Raw genomic sequence first — 20,943 nt, 5'->3', positions numbered from 1 at the left:
TTGTGAACAGCAGTTTTCAGTTCTTTCCACAGATTCTCGATTGGATTCAGGTCTGGACTTTGACTTGGCCATTCTAACACCTGGATATGTTTATTTGTGAACCATTCCATTGTAGATTTTGCTTTATGTTTTGGATCATTGTCTTGTTGGAAGACAAATCTCCGTCCCAGTCTCAGGTATTTTGCAGACTCCATCAGGTTTTCTTCCAGAATGGTCCTGTATTTGGCTCCATCCATCTTCCCATCAATTTTAACCATCTTCCCTGTCCCTGCTGAAGAAAAGCAGGCCCAAACCATGATGCTGCCACCACCATGTTTGACAGTGGGGATGGTGTGTTCAGGGTGATGAGCTGTGTTGCTTTTACGCCAAACATAACGTTTTGCATTGTTGCCAAAAAGTTCGATTTTGGTTTCATCTGACCAGAACACCTTCTTCCACATGTTTGGTGTGTCTCCCAGGTGGCTTGTGGCAAACTGTAAACGACACTTTTTATGGATATCTTTAAGAAATGGCTTTCTTCTTGCCACTCTTCCATAAAGGCCAGATTTGTGCAGTATACGACTGATTGTTGTCCTATGGACAGAGTCTCCCACCTCAGCTGTAGATCTCTGCAGTTCATCCAGAGTGATCATGGGCCTCTTGGCTGCATCTCTGATCAGTCTTCTCCTTGTATGAGTTGAAAGTTTAGAGGGACGGCCAGGTCTTGGTAGATTTGCAGTGGTCTGATACTCCTTCCATTTCAATATTATCGCTTGCACAGTGCTCCTTGGGATGTTTAAAGCTTGGGAAATCTTTTTGTATCCAAATCCGGCTTTAAACTTCTCCACAACAGTATCTCGGACCTGCCTGGTGTGTTCCTTGTTCTTCATGATGCTCTCTGCGCTTTAAACGGACCTCTGAGACTATCACAGTGCAGGTGCATTTATACGGAGACTTGATTACACACAGGTGGATTCTATTTATCATCATTAGTCATTTAGGTCAACATTGGATCATTCAGAGATCCTCACTCAACTTCTGGAGAGAATTTGCTGCACTGAAAGTAAAGGGGCTGAATAATTTTGCACGCCCAATTTTTTAGTTTTTTATTTGTTAAAAAAGTTTGAAATATCCAATAAATTTCGTTCCACTTCATGATTGTGTCCCACTTGTTGTTGATTCTTCACAAAAAATTACAGTTTCATATCTTTATGTTTGAAGCCTGAAATGTGGCAAAAGGTCGCAAAGTTCAAGGGGGCCGAATACTTTCGCAAGGCACTGTACATATATAATGTATACACTGTTTCTCTGACACTGAAGAATACCCCAATGATGGTGCAACAGGGAATTGCTTCCCCGCTGTTGCTTGGTTACACACTATTTTCAGATAGTACAGTGGAACCTGTGTTAAAGACAACCAGTCTAAAGTGACCTCTGATGAATTCAAGTTAATAACCATCTTTTAGGGATCATTATAAGTTTATGGTATACAGCTATGACCAAAGGTTTTGCATCACCTAGAATTTTACGATTGAGACATAATTTAAAAAATAAACCTATATGAGCATAATTTAGGTGTTTTATTTAACATAATGTAATCAAAGAAAAAACAAAAGTATATTGCAGAAGTCTGCCTGAAGCCATAATAGTAGTACAGTATTGTATGTGAGATTTCCAAATGGCATTTTTCAAGTTTTTCATTAAGTATATGGAAAACTACAAAGCAGTATGTAATTCAACAAGTTATTTGCATAAATTATTCAGCAGGTTTCATTTGTCTTTATGAAGCAAAAATGAGTTAATTCTATAGGATGATATAACACTTTTGGCCATAGCTGTCGCGTTGTTCTGTAGCAGTTAAGGGAAACTATTTAGCTCTACCCTGGATCATTACCATGCAACACTTAAGAAAATAAAGTATGGTATAGAATTTTGCTGCCAGCCAAAAATAGCTGTTTACAGCTGTGTATCAACAACGATCAATGGGAAAGCTTTATGGAGGCTATTCTGTAAAGCAATTAGAAGTAATAATTGCAGGTTAATTAGTAGGTTGTTGTTAGTGTCACTGATATAGGGTTTAACATTGATTTTAATGGGCTGGACGGTTTCAAACTTAGCCCAGCCTCTCACATACATGCTTGCCTGTTGGAGACTCTGGCATCACTTTTCGCCTCATTATTATTATTATTATTATTATTATTATTATTATTATTATTATTATTATTATTATTGAATAAGCTGGGACAAGACTTTTTTTTAAATAAGTGCAATGTGTCTTTAACCAAAAACAAATGTGGAGTAATTTGAACCTGCTTCTTTGAGGTAATTAATATGGAAACTATATGCAAAGATCCTCTGAAATGTCTCAAGCTATAAATATTTGATTTAGTTGTAATACCTATGTACCATTGTTCTTTGATGTTTGCTTTTTCATCTAAACAGAATTTTTGCTTAATTACTCTCAGAGGAGGGTGCGTTTGAATCACATTATCCTGTGATCCTCTGCCTTGACATACACTAAGTTAATCATGCCTGGTGTGTTGCTTATTAAGCCATAATTTGAATAGTAATTATTGCTGTCTGTGGTTAGCTTCGAATGTAATTGAAATCAGGATTTAAAATGTTAATTAGGCAACAACAAGCTATTTTTTTTCCCACAATCCTATAAAAAAAACAAAGAGAATTTTTTTCCATTTCCCCAAGCTCATAGAAACTGTACTCCTTTGGTTTGTCTGTGTTTTCACATTCCTATTTCTGGTTGCACTGCAGGGTAAATGTGCCTAAAGTCTTCTGTCCTTTCTCACCTCTCACACAGACCATAGGGCAGGATTAATACAAGCCAGAAATGTTTCACAAACAAACAGAATGCACAGGTCAAAAATAATGTAGCGCTGAGAATATATTGTTTTAGTTCTTACCGTATAAGGGACAGCATCCAGTGACAGTGCTGGTGATGTGAGAATGAAATGTTTAGGGTAAGAGCTGGTTTTAAGTGTGCCAATGTCATTCATTTTATACTGAGGTAATATGTATGTAATGGATCAGCAAACAAGAGTGCTGGGGTCTTTTAACTAGTCCCCTGTGGGTTTTTTCTCCACCAATCCAACACTTTCTGATTGTGGTAACTACTGCATATTGTTGTGTAACTGGTGCTAATGACCATTTGGAGTAAAACCATTTTAAAACCCTCAAGGGTCAGCAATTCTCTGGTCAATTACAAAACATGTTATTTTTTGTATAAAGGGATAAGCAACCATTTTGGAAAAATAAGTTTCAATTCAAATCAAATATTGCAGATATGTTACGGGAAAGAAAGTCAGTGAGAGAAATCATGGTAATTAACTCAGTTACAGAAATATAAATTTTTTGTTTGCTTGTTTTATACCATTAAAATTATTTTATACATTCGCTTTGCGCTTCAAAAGAGTACCCTTGGGGTACATATGCCACATAAAACATGTATTTCACCTTTGTAATTGGTTCAGTTTAATTTAGAATAATTGCAATTATGTTGGGGCTGGCCACTGGAATACTGTAGTTCACTGTAGTTTCTTTGATGAATACACTGTTTACAGCTCAGTGGTAGAATTAATTAACAGGGAGATCAAAGGGTGGCATCTTAGAAATGTTTTATAGTTGTCAAATTTGCAGATTGACTTCCATGGGGGGAGTTAAATGCACTTTAACACAACGGCAGGTTGCAGGTGCCGTTTGCTGATAGCCCTGCTCTGCTCCACCTATTTCTGACAGAAACACCTTTGTTAAAATTTCAGGAGAACAGCAGAGGATTAAAGCCCTGACATTATAATTAAAAAGAAGTAGGTTAATGTCGCTTCATTGCTGAATGGGTGCAGTTAATGATAATGAAAAGTGCTGTTGCTGGTGTAAGATCCCTCATCACTTAAATGAATGCCACATAGAGTGTAAAATGGCAATCAGAAAATGTTAATGGATTCCTGATTAAATGTTGGCATTCTACACTGGTGTCTGTTGTGACACCTGTAGAAGGTAATACTTCAAGTCTCACCAGGTTTGGAGTAGGGAAAACATCAATACAAAAATGAATGACTTACTTTAGCTCTCTCCTCCTAGAATTACAAGGGGGACAGGCCTAGGCCCTGGAGACAGGTGGGCCAATGGGCCACTACCCACGCACTTTTAAACAGGGGGGGTCATGCCCACCCACTTTTAACAGCGAGGGTGAGAAAAAATAATACCTTGTGAAACGGTGTTGTAATTAACAGCCTGTAGGTAAAGTGTATCTGCAAGGACAGCTTTCAGTTCTAGTACGTCAGATGCATGTTCACCATTTAGGTCTTGCAAAACAAATACAGTGTGTAACCCATACTGATCTTGGGCATCAGTCGACTCGTCAGTGACCACTGACAAGCAACCAGACTGTTTTACCAATTCCATAATCTCCTGCTTGTGATACTCGGCAACTTTAGTTAAGTATTCATGCCTCAGCTGGGGTGATGAAGGAATCATTCCACCATTTGCTACACACAGTCTGAAGAATTTACATAAATTTACTTTTGGTTGTCCAAATGTATATATTTGCGCAAACAAACACCTCTGTCAGTTCAAAATGTAATGTGTTTCGTGCTTCACGGTTTTCAGTGGACTTTTGGAACATGGAAGTCACTGTTTTTTGTTTCTTTGCAAGTAAAGCAGTCACAATACTGCTCTGGATTTCCGCCTTTCTCTTTCGGTGAATACTTGAATCTAAATGCCTGTCAACAGCCGATTCTCGGTAGTGATCTACAGTAACGTTGCAGGATGTATAGAAGAGCTTACCTCCGTCGCTGTGTAAAACTCCTGCTGGGTACTGCTTGCTTTACGTGATCTGCTGCAGACATGTTTAGCCTTTTTAGAGATCCATTTTCTTGTTTACAGATATAGTATTTTAATTTCTCGCCTAGATTGCATATAGTCACATGACATAGTCACTGCACAGCACTATGTGCATGGCGAATAGTACACACAGGCACCCAGCAGAGCTGTGCAGTTTCGTTAATGTGATGAAATACAAATAATTATTATGGAATAATTTATTTTTATTTCTTAAGAATATTATAAAATCGCTGTATTGGGCTAATTTCATGATTTTGGCACTGCCTGTGAAATCGCGATTTACACAGGGCCTTATGTATACTGTATCCTGTAAGTGAAGATATTACCACTGTTTTGGCCTCTTTGCAATGGATGTCTGTGCAGTTTAGAATTGATTAAAATAATGCTTTTAACTTATAAGGCCCTGAATGGATTAGCGCCGAGTTACTTACAGGAATTATTGACCCTGTATACTCCCAGTCGCACTCTTAGATCACAGGATACGGGGCTGCTGGTTATTCCAGGGTGAATAAAAATAATACAGGAAGAAGGGCCTTTTCTTGTGAAGCTCCTACATTATGGAATACTCTGCCTTCTTGTCAGGGAAGCTGGAACTCTTACTGTTTATAAATCAAGATTACAATTAAACTGACTTAGTTATTTATGTATTTATTTGTGTGTGTGTGTAATGTACTTTGGGATCCTTATGATGAAAGACGCTATAGAAATGTGAATTGAATTGCATTGTATTGTACTACCACCTTGACATACCCAAAGTTCAACCATTGACCGCTTTTATTTGAGACTTTTGACTAACTCTTTGTGGTAAAGCAAATGCGAAGGGTAGACATTTCTTAAAGTGTATCAGTTCAGCAGGGAAAGTTCTGTGCAAATAAGCGAGAATTACATAACTCATTCAAGGGCAGTATACAACCTTAAACAGTATTGGGAATAAGAAGAGAAAAAGCTTTGCAAAATGTAATTCACATCATGTGTCACTTATTTTAAAACCTCTCTATAAAAAATGCATTACATTTTCAAGTCTGTTACCATATCTTATGTACATGGATGGCTTTTACCGTTGTCTGACCTCAAGAAGACAGACGTCCTATCAAGAAATTCCTCACAACTTCTGGGTAATCACAGCATGCTTTTGTTTGTTCTGCAGTGCAAGCACTTCTGTTTGCATTTTAGGATATTTTGTTTTTATTAGTTGCTTGTGTGTTTATCTCTTATGTTGAAATATAACCAATATTTTGCAACCTGCACCCTGCTATATTATGGTAAATGAGATATGTGACAGAGAATGTCAGAGAATTGCTCAGAGGGAGAAGCAGGTTGCCTGTCAGTCCCAGCACTCAAATTGTGCACCAGAGAGAGGAGGAATTGTGCTTTCTGTAAGTGCATTTGCAGCAAATACAAAAAGGGGGGAGGGGGGAGGGGGGGAGGGGGGGGAGGGGGGGTACATAAGCAGCATGCTCTCTCACATACAGAACACAGACTCAGGGACATGCACCTGTGTGTATTAATATATTCTCACATCCAAACATACTGTAGACATACAAGCGTCCTCTGAATATGAGATCTGTTTAGTTGTTGGCTTCTAAACAACACCAGTATACATTCATTTAACTGTAATGATATATAATTTTACATGCTGTAGAAGAGTGACCTTAGAATTCTTCATATAGCTAATGATGCAGCTGCTTATCAGATATATAAACATGTTAGACCAAAATGACAGATAGATAAGTCAGGATTGTATGATGACATCAGATGGATGTATACTGTACATAACTTTACAAATTGATTTACATAAATATGCCAACAAGCATACCGTAGAGACATTGCGAGGGAGAGAGAGAGAGAGAGACTGATAGTTGCCAGTGGAATGATGTTTGATTTTCACAAGAAAGAATGCAAACACATCTACCTGTGGGTGATTCATCAGCAGCATGTCAAAGCCCTCCTTCTGCCTATTATCACAGCTTCTCCCTCACATCACAGTGAGTGGGATAGGAATTGGGGGCAGAGTTAAATCTCACCTTGCTGGGGAAAGATACCCAGCAGCCATGCTAAATAACTTGCTTATAATCCCAGCCACTGCTAGTTAGTTGGTGAGGTTATGCATTAGCCAGCAGTGTGGAAGATGGGGCTGGGCTGCTGTATGAAAACTAAGCAGCTCAAGTAATTCAGTGGACAGTACTGCATTACAGTGTGGAAGGTAGTGGGTTACAGTAGCTTAGTGGTTAATGAGCTGCAGTGGGGAAGGTGGTGGGTTTGAGTGGCTCAGAGGTTAGAATGCTCAGATGCAGTTGAAGATTCTAAAGGTATACCTACAATATTGCCCCTGTTTATAAAAGGAGTTTAATGAATAAATAAGAGCAGGTAGATTCATGGGCTAGCTTTCATGGGGTAGCTTTCCCCCTGCCGTTTGATAATTGCACTCCCCTTGAGTCTTGCATTGCTTGGTGGCTGAAATATTTAATATGCTTTGCTATGCATAGTTTATTGTTAATGTCATTGGGTGTTATTGAATCTTCCTTTGCATACGTGCAATATTTGCATAGCAGGGAAATGTTTTGCATGGTGCAGTTATTTTATTACAGCAGAGGTGAGGGTGTCTGACCTTTTTGTCCTTTAGCTTGTCTAGCTTCAGTTAAATCTCTGGTGTCGCAAATCAAACATTTGTGGGAGTTTATTTAATATTTAAATTCACAAATATGATGATGTGGTGGAATTGTTCCTCAGATCAATTATATAGCCATCCGGTCTTTAACTAGAGATCAAAGTCCTGTGATGACTGCATTGTTTGACAGTAAGAAAGTCTCAAAGATCATTTTATCTTATTCTTGATTGCCAGTTAATTATCAGTTAATTATTAAGAGGCTTAAATTAATTTCCTAAAAATAGCTTCCTGGCCCACACATCTCTATGGGAGACAGCTCCATTATCTTCATTTTCTCCTTTTTTCCTCCTGAATTTTACTTTGGTTCCTTATGCATCCATGTATTTTCACCTTTCTCCCCATTGAAGTATTTTTCCCTGGGGCCCATATTCAGACAAGGTAATATATTAACTTAACTCTAACAAACTGCCATACAGCAAAGCAAAACATAAAGCATGCAATCACTTTTTTTTTTGCATACTTACAACAGTTAAATGTTTTTCAGCATGGGCTCCGAACGAGTGGGTGTAGGACACTATATCTTTAAATAAGCCATTGAAAATAAATAACTTTTCTAATAAACTAAGCATATCTGTCTCGTTAATGCCCATGACAAGAAGAAGACTTTAGTGTAACCAAATACAACTGGAAGGTATCAGGTGTATGATACATGTGCAACAGTATCCTTTATAAAGCATTTCTGAAGAGGGTCTGTCTTAGAGCAGTATTTGGTAGTAGTCAATGTCAGTTGAAGATGCTGATTTAAAATAGCTTCTTTGACCGTTGGAGATGCTAGAAAGGGAGGATTCAGCTCCATCACAGGCTGGGAGTATCCTTTTTAGATGCAAACACAGACACACAGTGCAGTTTGTGTGAATATTCACATGAGCAAAACAGAAACAAGATCAAATTAGTAGTGGTTTGAAGTCTGAATTGATTCGCCGAAGTACTGTAAACCTGAAATTAAGCCCATTTTTGGACACTGAGATTGCTCTCATTAAAATGATTAAACAAAAACAGAGTTTGAAAATTTTAATTGCTGAAAAGTGGCTGGTATTGATCCAAATTGTGCTTTCTAAGAGCATTTAAGTGCTTAGACTGGCAAGTGGTGGAGAATTTATATACAGCCTGACAAAAGAGGTGGGATTACAAATTCTATTGACATTTAAAACACTTACTTATCTGGGGGCAGATTTCAAAGGAAAGCCAGCAGGGAACCCTGCTGTTCTTGATTACAAGGAAGTTCAAGAGGGGTGTTTTAGACCAATGGCTTTGTTTTATAGCATGTGCTGCTGTTCCCCACTGTAGGAGTATGGTGAAGTGTGGCACAGTAAACAAAAACGGTAAAGCACATTCAAGAATAGCACAATACTGTCAGTCTGTACTCTGGATGTATATATTCTTTCATGTTTAGCCTATGTTTCTACGCAGCAGTGGAAATGCAGTGCACACAATTCTCTAGCCTTTTGACACATGCCAGGTTTTAATGTGAGCCTTATAAACCTCCTAGTGCAAGTAACATGCTCATGTTTAGCTAGTGAAGCTCATTGTCAAATATTTTAATGTCTCAAAGCGCTATGCAGTGCTAGTCTTGTTTTCATCCTTGACAACAAACTACCTAATTAGGATTTGGTTAAATGAAGACAACTGATCATGCAAGGTGACATTATGGAAGGGATCTTCTGGTTATGAAATGTGTCTTGCAACTTTGGGAAATTTAATAAAAACTTGAACAATGACTTCTTAGTTCCGTGTTACTCACATGATCTAAAACCAACTGCATTCTGTACCAGCTAAAACTGCAATACCATGTGGTATAATATAAACAGAGCACATATCTAGTTCTTTACTGTGGAGCACTTTGACTTTGATGCTCTGCAGCATGGAGCGGAGCCAGAAAAAGTTTATTTCACTTTGCAGAGAGCGCAGCGGCTGTTGACAGAGATGTTCGTTCTGCACCTCCCCTGCAGACAGGCTTCCTCGCAACCCCACAGCTGTGCCTCAGTCATTACTTCTGAAGCCAGGAGACACCACAGCAAGGCATTACATGACCGTTAATGAAACTAGGTTACATGGGATTTATTAAGAAGGCTTTTTGGCTTGAGAGAGCAATTTACCATTTGTAATACCTCCTTATAATGCAGGGGGGCAAACAAGGGATAATTTAGGTGGACACTGCATTCAGATACATTTTTTTCACCTATTGTAGGTTTTATTTATTTTTTTGTTTTTCGGCTACAGTTGTGAATATTTTACATCGTGTCTTTTACTACAGAGTCAGATACCAGCCTGAACAGATTGAAACCGAAAGTAATTTCCTGGTGATGTTTTATTTAACGATTCTTAATTTATACCTCTTAGGCCTGTAGTAAGATGGCAGCCTGTCAGCCATCTTAGCAGTTCCCACATTAGACAAATTGTTTAAACAAACAAATTCATTTTATGAGATATTTCTGTGAAAGATTAACTTTGAAATAAAGGTGTATTGAGTGCAGTTTGAAGGGACTGACCACCTTTGGCTTAATTATTATTTTTTTGCTTGTTTAAGCTCCATTTCTGGGGCGGTAGCAAGCAAGTTTCCAAGCTTTACTGGCAGTGCCTGAATCTTCCTTCCTGGCAATTGCCTGTCTGTCTCGAAGAAGCACTATGGGAGACAACCTCCACACCATTATCCCCAGTGTAGACCACAACCGATGCATTCCTTTGAACTCAGTCACTGAGTTGCAGGAAACAGGCACATATACCCCCCCTAAACCCCATTGTTAGTTTAAAGTTTCAAGGTATGGCCAACATCCAGCTTCCTCATTCTCCTTTTGTATATCTTTCATCATAGCATACTTTGTATATTTTGCAGAAAAGAGGATTTATTTTTTGTATTTGAACACATTTTCTCCCTGATACAACCTAATTATAATTTATTTTCAGAACAGTTCTCTAACAAGATGAAATGTCGATGGTCATTTATTGTCATTTTCTGTGTTGCTATGCTAGCAGAGTTTTGTCTGTGGATTTTGTTTGAACTTAAGGATACGGTCAGCACAAAAAGTTTATGTAATCTTCTAAAATATCAAAATAAATATTAACTGAGGTTCATTTGAGCCGGATTGCACAAATCATGCAAATGATGAACCGTATGACTGATTGTCACAAAGACGGCCGGAGTGGGTGGCGTCAGACCAGATGCAGGAAATAAATAAACAGAGAGATGTGGTTTGGTATAAGCTGGGCGCGTGATCGCGCTCAGCATTTAATAAACAGAAAATAAAAGGTTTTAAACACAAAAACACGGGACACGGCACTACACGCCAAAATAAAAAGACAAACAAAACGGACTAACATTAAACAAACGGTGCACGGAGACAAACAAACACGGTGAGTACACACACTTATCTTTACGTTTAATGATTTTACGTTCTAGTTTCTCCTCTCTCTCTCACCCGTTCTCCTCTTCCGAACACCCAACCCTTAGTGCAAGAAACGTGCATCTATATATACTGTTGTGCTGGGATTCAATTACTAATTAATTACTCACTTGAATCCCAGCACGTGAATTCATTACGTGAAACCCCGTGTTCACATATTATATTTTAAATGCACGTGCGTGATGTGCAATCCCGTGCCTAAATACAAATATACACTATTTAAATACACGTGAAACACAGACCCGTTTATATCCCGTGTACCAATGACTATACACCAACATTTACACACGCAACATACACACAAAACACACAAATGCACACAGGGGCGGGGCGCATTGCCACATATACCCCCCCTTGTGCACAGCACACATGGCCTCAACGGCCACCTCCCCCCTTAAAAACCCAGCAGTCCAGGACAAAGTCTCGGGCTGGGAAGGGAGGCTTCAGTGGGCCCATGGCTGGCCATGCTGTCAGCACCCCTGCCGGTAGTGGCACGGCTGACAGCCTGTTGGTCCCGTCCTGCAGCGAAAAAGCTGCGGGGGCAGGTGGTCCCCCGACCTCCCCCTTCTTCGTAGCCGGCAGCTCCCTCCTGTGGGGCTCCGGCCACAAGAACTCCTGCAGCGAAAAAGCTGCAGTGGGAGCAGGTCTCCGGACCTCCCCCACGATCTCCGGCAGCGAAACTGCTGCTGGGGTTGGTGGTCTCCAGACCTCCTCCCCCTTCGTGGCCGGCAGCTCCCCTTTCTGGGGCTCCGGCCACCGTACTCCCTGCGGAGGTACGGGCAGCAGAGGCAGCTCCTGCTCCTCTGCTCCGGGCGGTGGTGGAGGCAGAGGCAGCTCCTGCTCCTCTGCTCCTTGCGGTGGTGGTGGCGGAGGCAGAGGCAGCTCCTGCTCCTCTGCTCCTTGCGGTGGTGGTGGCGGAGGCAGAGGCAGCTCCTGCTCCTCTGCTCCTTGCGGTGGTGGTGGCGGAGGCAGAGGCAGCTCCTGCTCCTCTGCTCCTTGCGGTGGTGGTGGCGGAGGCAGAGGCAGCTCCTGCTCCTCTGCTCCTTGCGGTGGTGGTGGCGGAGGCAGAGGCAGCTCCTGCTCCTCTGCTCCTGGAGGTGGTGGAGGCAGAGGCAGCTCCAGCTCCTCTGCTCCTGGCGGTGGTGGTGGCGGAGGCAGAGGCAGCTCCTGCTCCTCTGCTCCTGGAGGTGGTGGAGGCAGAGGCAGCTCCAGCTCCTCTGCTCCTGGCGGTGCTGGCTCCCTCTGCTGTGGCGGCTGGGCATGTGCACGCCGTGCTGCCTTCAGCAGCATAGCGAGAGGCTGCTGGGGGACACCAGCATCCTGCCCTTCTCCCCCCCAAAAATTTTCAGGGGGTTGAGCCTGTAACCCCTCACCTTCCGGCTCTTGGGGCTGAACCAGCAGGCATTTCCCCTCTGCTGGTGGCTTGGGTCCCAGAGCTGTGGAAGCCCCGACTTGCCTCCCTTTGGGCTGTGGACGCACCGACTCCTCCCTTTTGGGCTGTGGACGCACCGACTCCTCCCTTTTGGGCTGTGGACGCACCGACTCCTCCCTTTTGGGCTGTGGACGCACCGACTCCCCCCTCTTGGGCTGTGGACGTTCGGGCTCCCCCCACTCAGGCGTAGGACGTTCGGGCTCCTCCCACTCAGGCGTAGGACGTTCGGGCTCCTCCCACTCAGGCGTAGGACGTTCGGGCTCCTCCCACTCAGGCGTAGGACGTTCGGGCTCCTCCCACTCAGGCGTAGGACGTTCGGGCTCCTCCCACTCAGGCGTAGGACGTTCGGGCTCCTCCCACTCAGGCGTAGGACGTTCAGGCTCCTTCCGCTTGGGCTGTGGACGCTCAGGCTCCTCCCGTTTGGGCTGTGGACGCTCAGGCTCCTCCCATTTGGGCTGTGGACGCTCAGGCTCCTCCCATTTGGGCTGTGGACGCTCAGGCTCCTCCCATTTGGGCTGTGGAGGCAAAACCAGCAGGCATTCACCCTCTGCTGGTGGAGATGGGGACAGCAGGTACTCACCCTCTGCTGGTGGAGATGGGGACAGCAGGTACTCCTCTGCTGGTGGTCCTGCTACCTGGGCTGCTGTTCCATTTATGGTTGCCTCCAGGTAGCTGAGGACAAACTCCACACCTTCCTCCAAGGTGTTTGGGGTGTGTTCCTCCTGATATGCCTCCCATCTCTCACAGTCCATCATCCACAGAGCCCGGACGACCATGGGCAGAGACTGGGCCTCCAGCCCAGCATTCTCCAGGAACCAGCCCCGCAGTTTGATGGCGTCTTCTGCCATTGACTCTCTTTTTTTTTTTTCCCCCCAAAACAATATTTGTAATCCTCTTTTTTTTTTTTTTTCTTTTTTTTTTTTTTTTTTTTTTAAATCCAGACCCCTCCTGGTCTGACGCTTGGAGGCGCGGCTATCCCACGATGACACCACGTGTCACAAAGACGGCCGGAGTGGGTGGCGTCAGACCAGATGCAGGAAATAAATAAACAGAGAGATGTGGTTTGGTATAAGCTGGGCGCGTGATCGCGCTCAGCATTTAATAAACAGAAAATAAAAGGTTTTAAACACAAAAACACGGGACACGGCACTACACGCCAAAATAAAAAGACAAACAAAACGGACTAACATTAAACAAACGGTGCACGGAGACAAACAAACACGGTGAGTACACACACTTATCTTTACGTTTAATGATTTTACGTTCTAGTTTCTCCTCTCTCTCTCACCCGTTCTCCTCTTCCGAACACCCAACCCTTAGTGCAAGAAACGTGCATCTATATATACTGTTGTGCTGGGATTCAATTACTAATTAATTACTCACTTGAATCCCAGCACGTGAATTCATTACGTGAAACCCCGTGTTCACATATTATATTTTAAATGCACGTGCGTGATGTGCAATCCCGTGCCTAAATACAAATATACACTATTTAAATACACGTGAAACACAGACCCGTTTATATCCCGTGTACCAATGACTATACACCAACATTTACACACGCAACATACACACAAAACACACAAATGCACACAGGGGCGGGGCGCATTGCCACACTGATATAAAGGCCATACCAGTCCAAACAATAGTCTTCTCTAATCATTAAGCCACATTGCCTCACGATTCTTTGGCCATAATGACTATGCCACCGATCCCAATCCTGAGCTCTAATCACTTGGCCACACTGCTTCCTAGCTCTCAGTTCTAACTTATTTTGTATGGTTCCCTAGAGTGGCCACATCCATCTCCTTTCGCTAGATTGAAATGACAGTTGAATGGCATGCACTGAGGCTTTTTGAGATGCTCTAAGCAGTATCATTCAAGCTTATCACATGAAAAACAGAATTTAACACTACTGTGATGTTTGTTTGTTTGTTTTTTCTAAAAATAATAATATATATATATTAATTGGCACAATGTCTCCTGTACATTGGGAAAGAAAAAAAAAAAGAAGTTTCTTTGGAACTTTTCGTTACATGACCTGCTGTTGGTCTATAATTTAAGAGATTGATTGGCTATCACAGTGGGCTATTAATATCTTGAATAAGTCACGGCAATAATTAATATTAATGTGGAAAATGATACAGTATGTTATCATAAAAGCATAATTATACATTAATACCAAGGAAGGGTCAACCGAAAATATTCTTGTAATTAATTACAAGTCTTCCAGGACCCACTTGGAATCAAGAAGTGAATCATGTGATCTCCTATTTAATCATTAACAATACACATACTTCTTCTGCGAATTAAGAATGAGCTGGTCAAGTCCTTCAGTACTCTTCAGCCATCCTTAATTTGCTGCTACAGTGTATGCAGAGACCATTATTCTCATTCACTGGGAATGTGTATCTCTGTTGATAGGAGTAGTGTACACATGTTCTCATGTACGTTTGTCCCACTTTATACTTCTACATTATAGAATCGCTTATCTAGCAGTGAATGGTTGGCACATTATTTAGCTGGTTGACTATTGAGAGTTGGGGATGTAAGGTGGTGCCTGTCTATCTGCCACGCTTATATTGTTTGTGCATCTAAAGAGCTTCTTAATGATTAGCTGTTCAACAGAGCAAACTGTGTCAAGCAAAAAACACTAGAGGAACTAGCGGTTACATATCAAAACTTTAAAAGGTGTGTCCCCTTTAGGTCTTTTTAAAATGTAGAGGACTTTTTTGTGTCAATAAATCATATTTATATCTAATGCAAATTGGCAGCAGTAAGTATATGTGCCACCATTTTAAAATCTGCATGTAGAGAACACTGTACAGTTTACTGACACAAAACCACAGACGCATGTCTGGAACTATGCCATTTAATAAGGGTTAATAAGCAGTGCTACAGATGGGTAAGAGTGACAATTGTATAGGTACCTGAAAATAGAAAAGAAGCAAATGTTGTTCATTTGTTTGTGTGTTTTTTGTGTTAATAAAAGCGGCTGAGCAGAACGTCTCCATCTGGTGCCCAGAAGTGCTCTTGCTACAGAGCCAGCAGAAGAGGAAGGGCATATGTGTCAATAGTTATTCAGCACAAGGAAAGTGGGTTAACTTACATTCCAGGAGTGTATGCCGTATCATTCTGAATCACGTAACACAAAGCATGACTATTAGTTAATTGCACCCAACGCTCACTTTGCAAAGGAGAAATTCCAGTCTATTATGTTCTATTCACAATACCTACATAATGCCTGACCAACACATGTTAAAAGTTTTTGTGTTGAAAATGGGATTTATGCCATTGAAAAATAAAGCTGCAATAGTTTGTATCAGAAGACACCAAATAAGTCAAATAGTATAATATTTAATACATAATGCAGGTGCTTTACAGTGCAACTTCAGTCATCCTCTCGTACAGTGCATGTACAGCTATAGCCAAATGTTTTGCATTACCTAGAATTTTAAGAGAATTCTTATATATATATATATATATATATATATATATATATATATATATATATATATATATATATATATATATATATAAACATAATTTTGATATTTTATTTGACATCATCAAAGAAACTACAAAATGAGATTGCAAAAGTCTACCGGAAGCCATAATAGTAGTACAGTATTTCCTGTTAGATTTTGAAATGTCAAATTTTTCAATGTTTGTCAGTTTTTCATTAACTATATAGAAAACTACAAAGCGGTATGGTATCACTATGTAACACAATTTTTATTCCTTGGTAGTAAGTGTTATTTCCTAATTGCTTATGCCTCAAAAGTATAGAAAATGGCTATTATTCCCCACAAACTTTGCTTTTGTGACCAGGACAGTGATATTTTGAAATTTACCTATTTCCAATGAGAAAACGGGCGAATTTGTGTCTTTTCGTTCACATAGTCATAAAAAAACAACATATGAATCCAAATTAACATGTATTTATACTAAAGTAATACAAAAATGACTACAAAAGATTTAGAAGTGAGTAGTTTTTCGAGATTTACGATTATACTGTAAATCACTTTCACGAATCAGCCCCCAAATGTAGTCTCCCATCATGTTCTCGTTATATTGCCCTTGGTAGCGGCGTTCAAAGTCCAGTATATCCTGGTGGAAGCGCTCGCCTTGCTCCTCCGAGTACGCTCCCATGTTCTCCTTGAATTTATCAAGATGAGCATCAAGGATATGGACTTTGAGGGACATCCTACAGCCCATTGTGCCGTAGTTCTTCACCAGAGTCTTAACCAGCTCCACATAGTTTTCGGCCTTGTGATTGCCCAGGAAGCCCTGAACCACTGCGACAAAGCTGTTCCAAGCCGCTTTCTCCTTACTAGTGAGCTTCTTGGGGAATTCATTGCACTCCAGGATCTTCTTTATCTGTGGTCCGACGAAGACACCGGCTTTGACCATTGCCTCAGACAGCTTAGGGAAGAAGTCTTGAAGGTACTTGAAGGCTGCCGTCTCCTTATCTAGAGCTCTGACAAATTGTTTCATAAGGCCCAATTTGATGTGCAGTGGTGGCATCAGCACCTTCCGGGGGTCCACCAGTGGCTCCCACTTGACGTTGTTCCTCCGCTGTGGTCAGTCCCGCCTTTGGTAGTGCGCCTTGGTGTCCCTGCTGTCCCAAAGGCAAAGATAACAGGGAAACTTGGTAAAACCGCCTTGGAGACCCATCAGGAATGCCACCATTTTGAAGTCTCCTATGACCTCCCAGCCGTACTCATCATACTTCAAGGCGCCCAGCATGGTCTTGATGCTGTTGTAATCCTCTTTGAGGTACACAAAGTGAGCCAGGGGAAGAGACGGGTACTTGTTACCATTATGGAGCAGCACGGCATTGAGGCTCCTGGATGAGCTGTCAATGAAGAGGCGCCACTCATTCTGGTTACAGGCGATTCCGATTGCCTCGAACATTGTGGCAGAAGCAGAGCCCATCTTGATGGGTGAAGAAGCTGGAAAAAGGTTGGTAACGCTTCCTCTGATCTGCGACTTGCACACTTTCAACCAACAAGTTCCACTGCTTGAGCCTAGACGTCAAAAGCTCGGCATTGGACTTGGTGAGACCAAGATCTCTAATCAAGTCGTTGAGGTCTTTTTGGTTGGGGTAGTATCCAGATATGTATCCACTTAGACAGCTGGAACTAAACTGAACTGGTGGGCTTAAGGCCCCTGTATTTATACTACTATTTATATTACTGGAAAGTTCTAGAAGTTACTCCAAGTTTACTCAGCACTGAATCTATCTGGAATGTTCTGGAAAATAGGTAAATTTCAAAATATCACTGTCCTTGTCACAAAAGCAAAGTTTGTGGGGAATAATAGCCATTTTCTATACTTTTGAGGCATAAGCAATTAGGAAATAACACTTAGTACCCAGGAACCAAAAAAATAAATAAATTGTTACACGGTGTATTCAATACGTTAAGTAAACATTATTTAGCAGGTTTCAATCAACTTATTTGGTATATATATATGAGGCAAAATTAGTTAATTCTATAGGGTGATGCAAAGCTTTTGGCCATAGCTGTACATTATAGTACAGCATAGTATTCTGGGAATAGTGGGGGTGCCTATACGTATGTCTGAACATGTACATAGCATTATACAGGAGGCTGTGTGGTCCAGTGGTTAAAGAAAAGGGCTTGTAACCAAGAGGTCCCCGGTTCAAATCCCACCTCAGCCACTGACTCATTGTATGACCCTGAGCAAGTCACTTAACCTCCTTGTGCTCTGTCTTTCGGGTGAGATGTAATTGTAAGTGACTCTGCAGTTGATGTATAGTTCACACACCCTAGTCTCTGTAAGTCGCCTTGGATAAAGGCGTCTGCTAAATAAACAAATAATAATAATTGGGTTTGTTAACATACAGTACAATGTGCTTACAAGTGGTGGTCTTTATATCCAACTGCAGTTGTTTTTTAATTCAATGTTTTTATTGATATCTGGTTTAATCTCTTAGGATTAGCCTTGCATAATGAAATCAGCCTTGTAATTACATTTTATATGCACACTTGTTTAGGTAATCTGTAAGTATTGCTTACCATTTTTCTTGAGGAAACTTCATTATGCCATAGAAATGTGGTTGTTAAAGTAGGTTCCGGTGCCATCATTATCTGGTAATTGCAGTAGCAGCAAATATATTTTTTGAAGTAATCGTTTTAAATGGGTGGCTTATTAAAAAGAAAGTTTCCAGTAAGTATGTAAACTTGAATCCCTGAAACGTCTCGTTTAATGATTGGTAACTGTCTTCTCATGAATGCATTATTATATTTGTAGTAATGGAACTGCAAATGAAGTGCTGCAGTTAAGGATTGTTTAGCATTAGTAACATATGATCTATTCGACGGATCTAAACTGTGGTGAATCTTAGGGCAAGTGTTTAGATTATCAATGTAGGACTCTTTGTTTTTCAAGGTTTAAATCTGTTGATCAATTGAATAATCCTCAGATTGTCTTTGAGAATTCTTTTGCCAGTGTTGGAATTGGATTAGTTGTTAGTTACACACACTGAAAAACACTCATGTGTACTACTTTTTAATGAGAAACAGCTCAATGGCAGGTAACTTTACAATGAATTTTTATTCCATAAACTAGACCTCCAGGTTTCCTTAACCCGGGCCTCACGGCTTCTCCAAGAATTCGCGGGAGCAGTTTGAGAAGCTCTCCACCATGCACAAGAATATGCAGAAGCTCTACGAGAGCCTGGGCAGCTACTTCGTCTTCGACCCACAGGTCGTCAGTGTCGAGGACTTCTTTGGGGACCTCAGCAGCTTCCGCTCCCTCTTCCTGGTGAGTCCTTCCTTCCTTCTTGGTTCTGTTTGGGTTGTGTAATGTATCTGTGCTCGTGAAAAGGTTGTCTGGGAACTGATGTTGGCTTGACAACAAGCTAATGATGCATAGCCATCATGTTTTCTGTTTAACCTTACTGGGAAATGAATACAGATTCCTTGACGTGAGTTTTGATGCAAATTGCATGTTGAAGCAGATGAAACTGTGTTTGGCTGGCTATTGTTTGTGTTACATCAGGAGCCTGCTATTGAAATATGCAAAAATATGCAAACATACATGGTGCCCCATCGTCATGGTGCCTCAACACAGGCCTTGTAAAGGGATGTGTTGCGTTCAGTTTCTATTATATTGGAAATGAAAGTGTAGTAAATTGGTTTGGACAACAGAGTATAAGGCATAAAGGCTGCTAGTTAACTCTGCTGGAACATCAGTGGCACTATAACAGATATGATTGTGTAATTAATTTGATCTCATCATAGTTTCAGTACATTTATTTCACAGTTAACCTGAGAGTTTAAAAAACCCGGGGATGATATTAGATCATATTCTAATACTGGAACACTTCTTTAAAGACGTAGTCCCTCTTTTTTGGTAAATCTAATTCCCTGTCCTTTTTAGTCATTTTTCATTGCTTCCCTTAAGTCCAAACATGTAATATCTAAAACAAGGATAACACTGCAACAATACAGCAACTGTCTCCTCCCTAATACCTTCATGTAATGAAAGGTGATACAATAATATGAAAAGGTTGGTCATAGCAATCTTTCCATTTAGAAAAAATAAAACTTCAATTTGACTCTAGTAGAGCATTTCTTGGACTGAAGTTGTTTTAAATCTAGCGTTATTTTCACTTATTCAAGCCACAAATAGAAACCTGCATTAGATGAGAATGGGGTCCATAGGTGCTTCCAACACCCCAGATAGCTTCTTCAGATATTACATGAATGTCTAGGTCACAGCCTCTCTGTACTCTCTGGATTTCCTGTCATGTATGTGACACATGTTTTGGTGTTTCCATGTCCTTTATAAGCTTCTTCTGATATAAGTGTTCTACCAAATCAGTCATCTGGATCGGCTGCAGGCTGCTGTCACTATGGACCCTTCATGACATTTGTTTATCCAGGCTGCGTTGTCTTGTGTTATCGCAGGATAAAATACTTTGGAATCCCAGTGAAAGCTAATGGCAGAGAGATTTCATTTGTCACCTAATATTATTTAATGGGACTTGTTTTATTGCAAGAACAGACCGATATCTTTTCTTATGGTAAGGTTGGATGGGAAGAAACGTAGTGTTTAGTTTTCATAGCAGTGTACAGTGTGTACTTGCAGCAGTCCTTTTAAATAGCACCGAATGCCTCCTCCTGTAACTCTCCACACCTCTGTTGTCCAGCTGGGGGCGATGTGGAGAGCCTAGTTGGCAAGCTTAGTCTTTCCTTGGAGTGAAAGACTGCTTGACTTTTCAGGTCAGCAGGAATACGAATGCAGCAGGAGTTGGCTTCACCAGGGGTGTTAATGGGAAGCTGCTCTAGTAAATTGAATGCAGTTTCTCAGGAGCACCCTGATATCAAAAAATGTATATATCTCCCGCTGACCAGCACATCACCATCTGGTGTATGGGCAAAAAGGGGGGGGGGGGGCTGTTATCTGAACTCAGCTTGATCGTATGTCCTGAGGGAGTGTTTTCCAGAATTAATGATGAGGAAACTGACAAGTGAGATGCAAAAACTTTGTATGTAACAAAAAAAAAAAAAAATAAAGTATCTAATAACTCTATAAACTGAAAAGCCACATTGTATGAAAACAAGACATGGTTGATA

General features: G+C 41.1%; 1 protein-coding gene across 7 annotated transcripts in view; it reads left to right on the top strand.

Annotated features, from left to right (window-relative positions):
• LOC117430578 (protein diaphanous homolog 2) overlaps positions 1 to 20,943 on the top strand; it is a 408,548-nt gene that overhangs the window by 329,014 nt on the left and 58,591 nt on the right. For all 7 annotated transcript variants that reach the window (XM_059000922.1, XM_059000925.1, XM_059000921.1 and 4 more), the window contains one exon: positions 18,962 to 19,126. In XM_059000922.1, coding sequence (XP_058856905.1) covers positions 18,962 to 19,126 — 165 coding nt within the window. The remainder of the gene's footprint in view (positions 1 to 18,961; positions 19,127 to 20,943) is intronic.

Source organism: Acipenser ruthenus, chromosome 26, assembly GCF_902713425.1.
Source record: "Acipenser ruthenus chromosome 26, fAciRut3.2 maternal haplotype, whole genome shotgun sequence".
In the NCBI taxonomy this organism is placed as follows: Eukaryota; Metazoa; Chordata; class Actinopteri; order Acipenseriformes; family Acipenseridae; genus Acipenser; species Acipenser ruthenus.
This window is presented reverse-complemented; position numbering and strand designations above follow the sequence as displayed.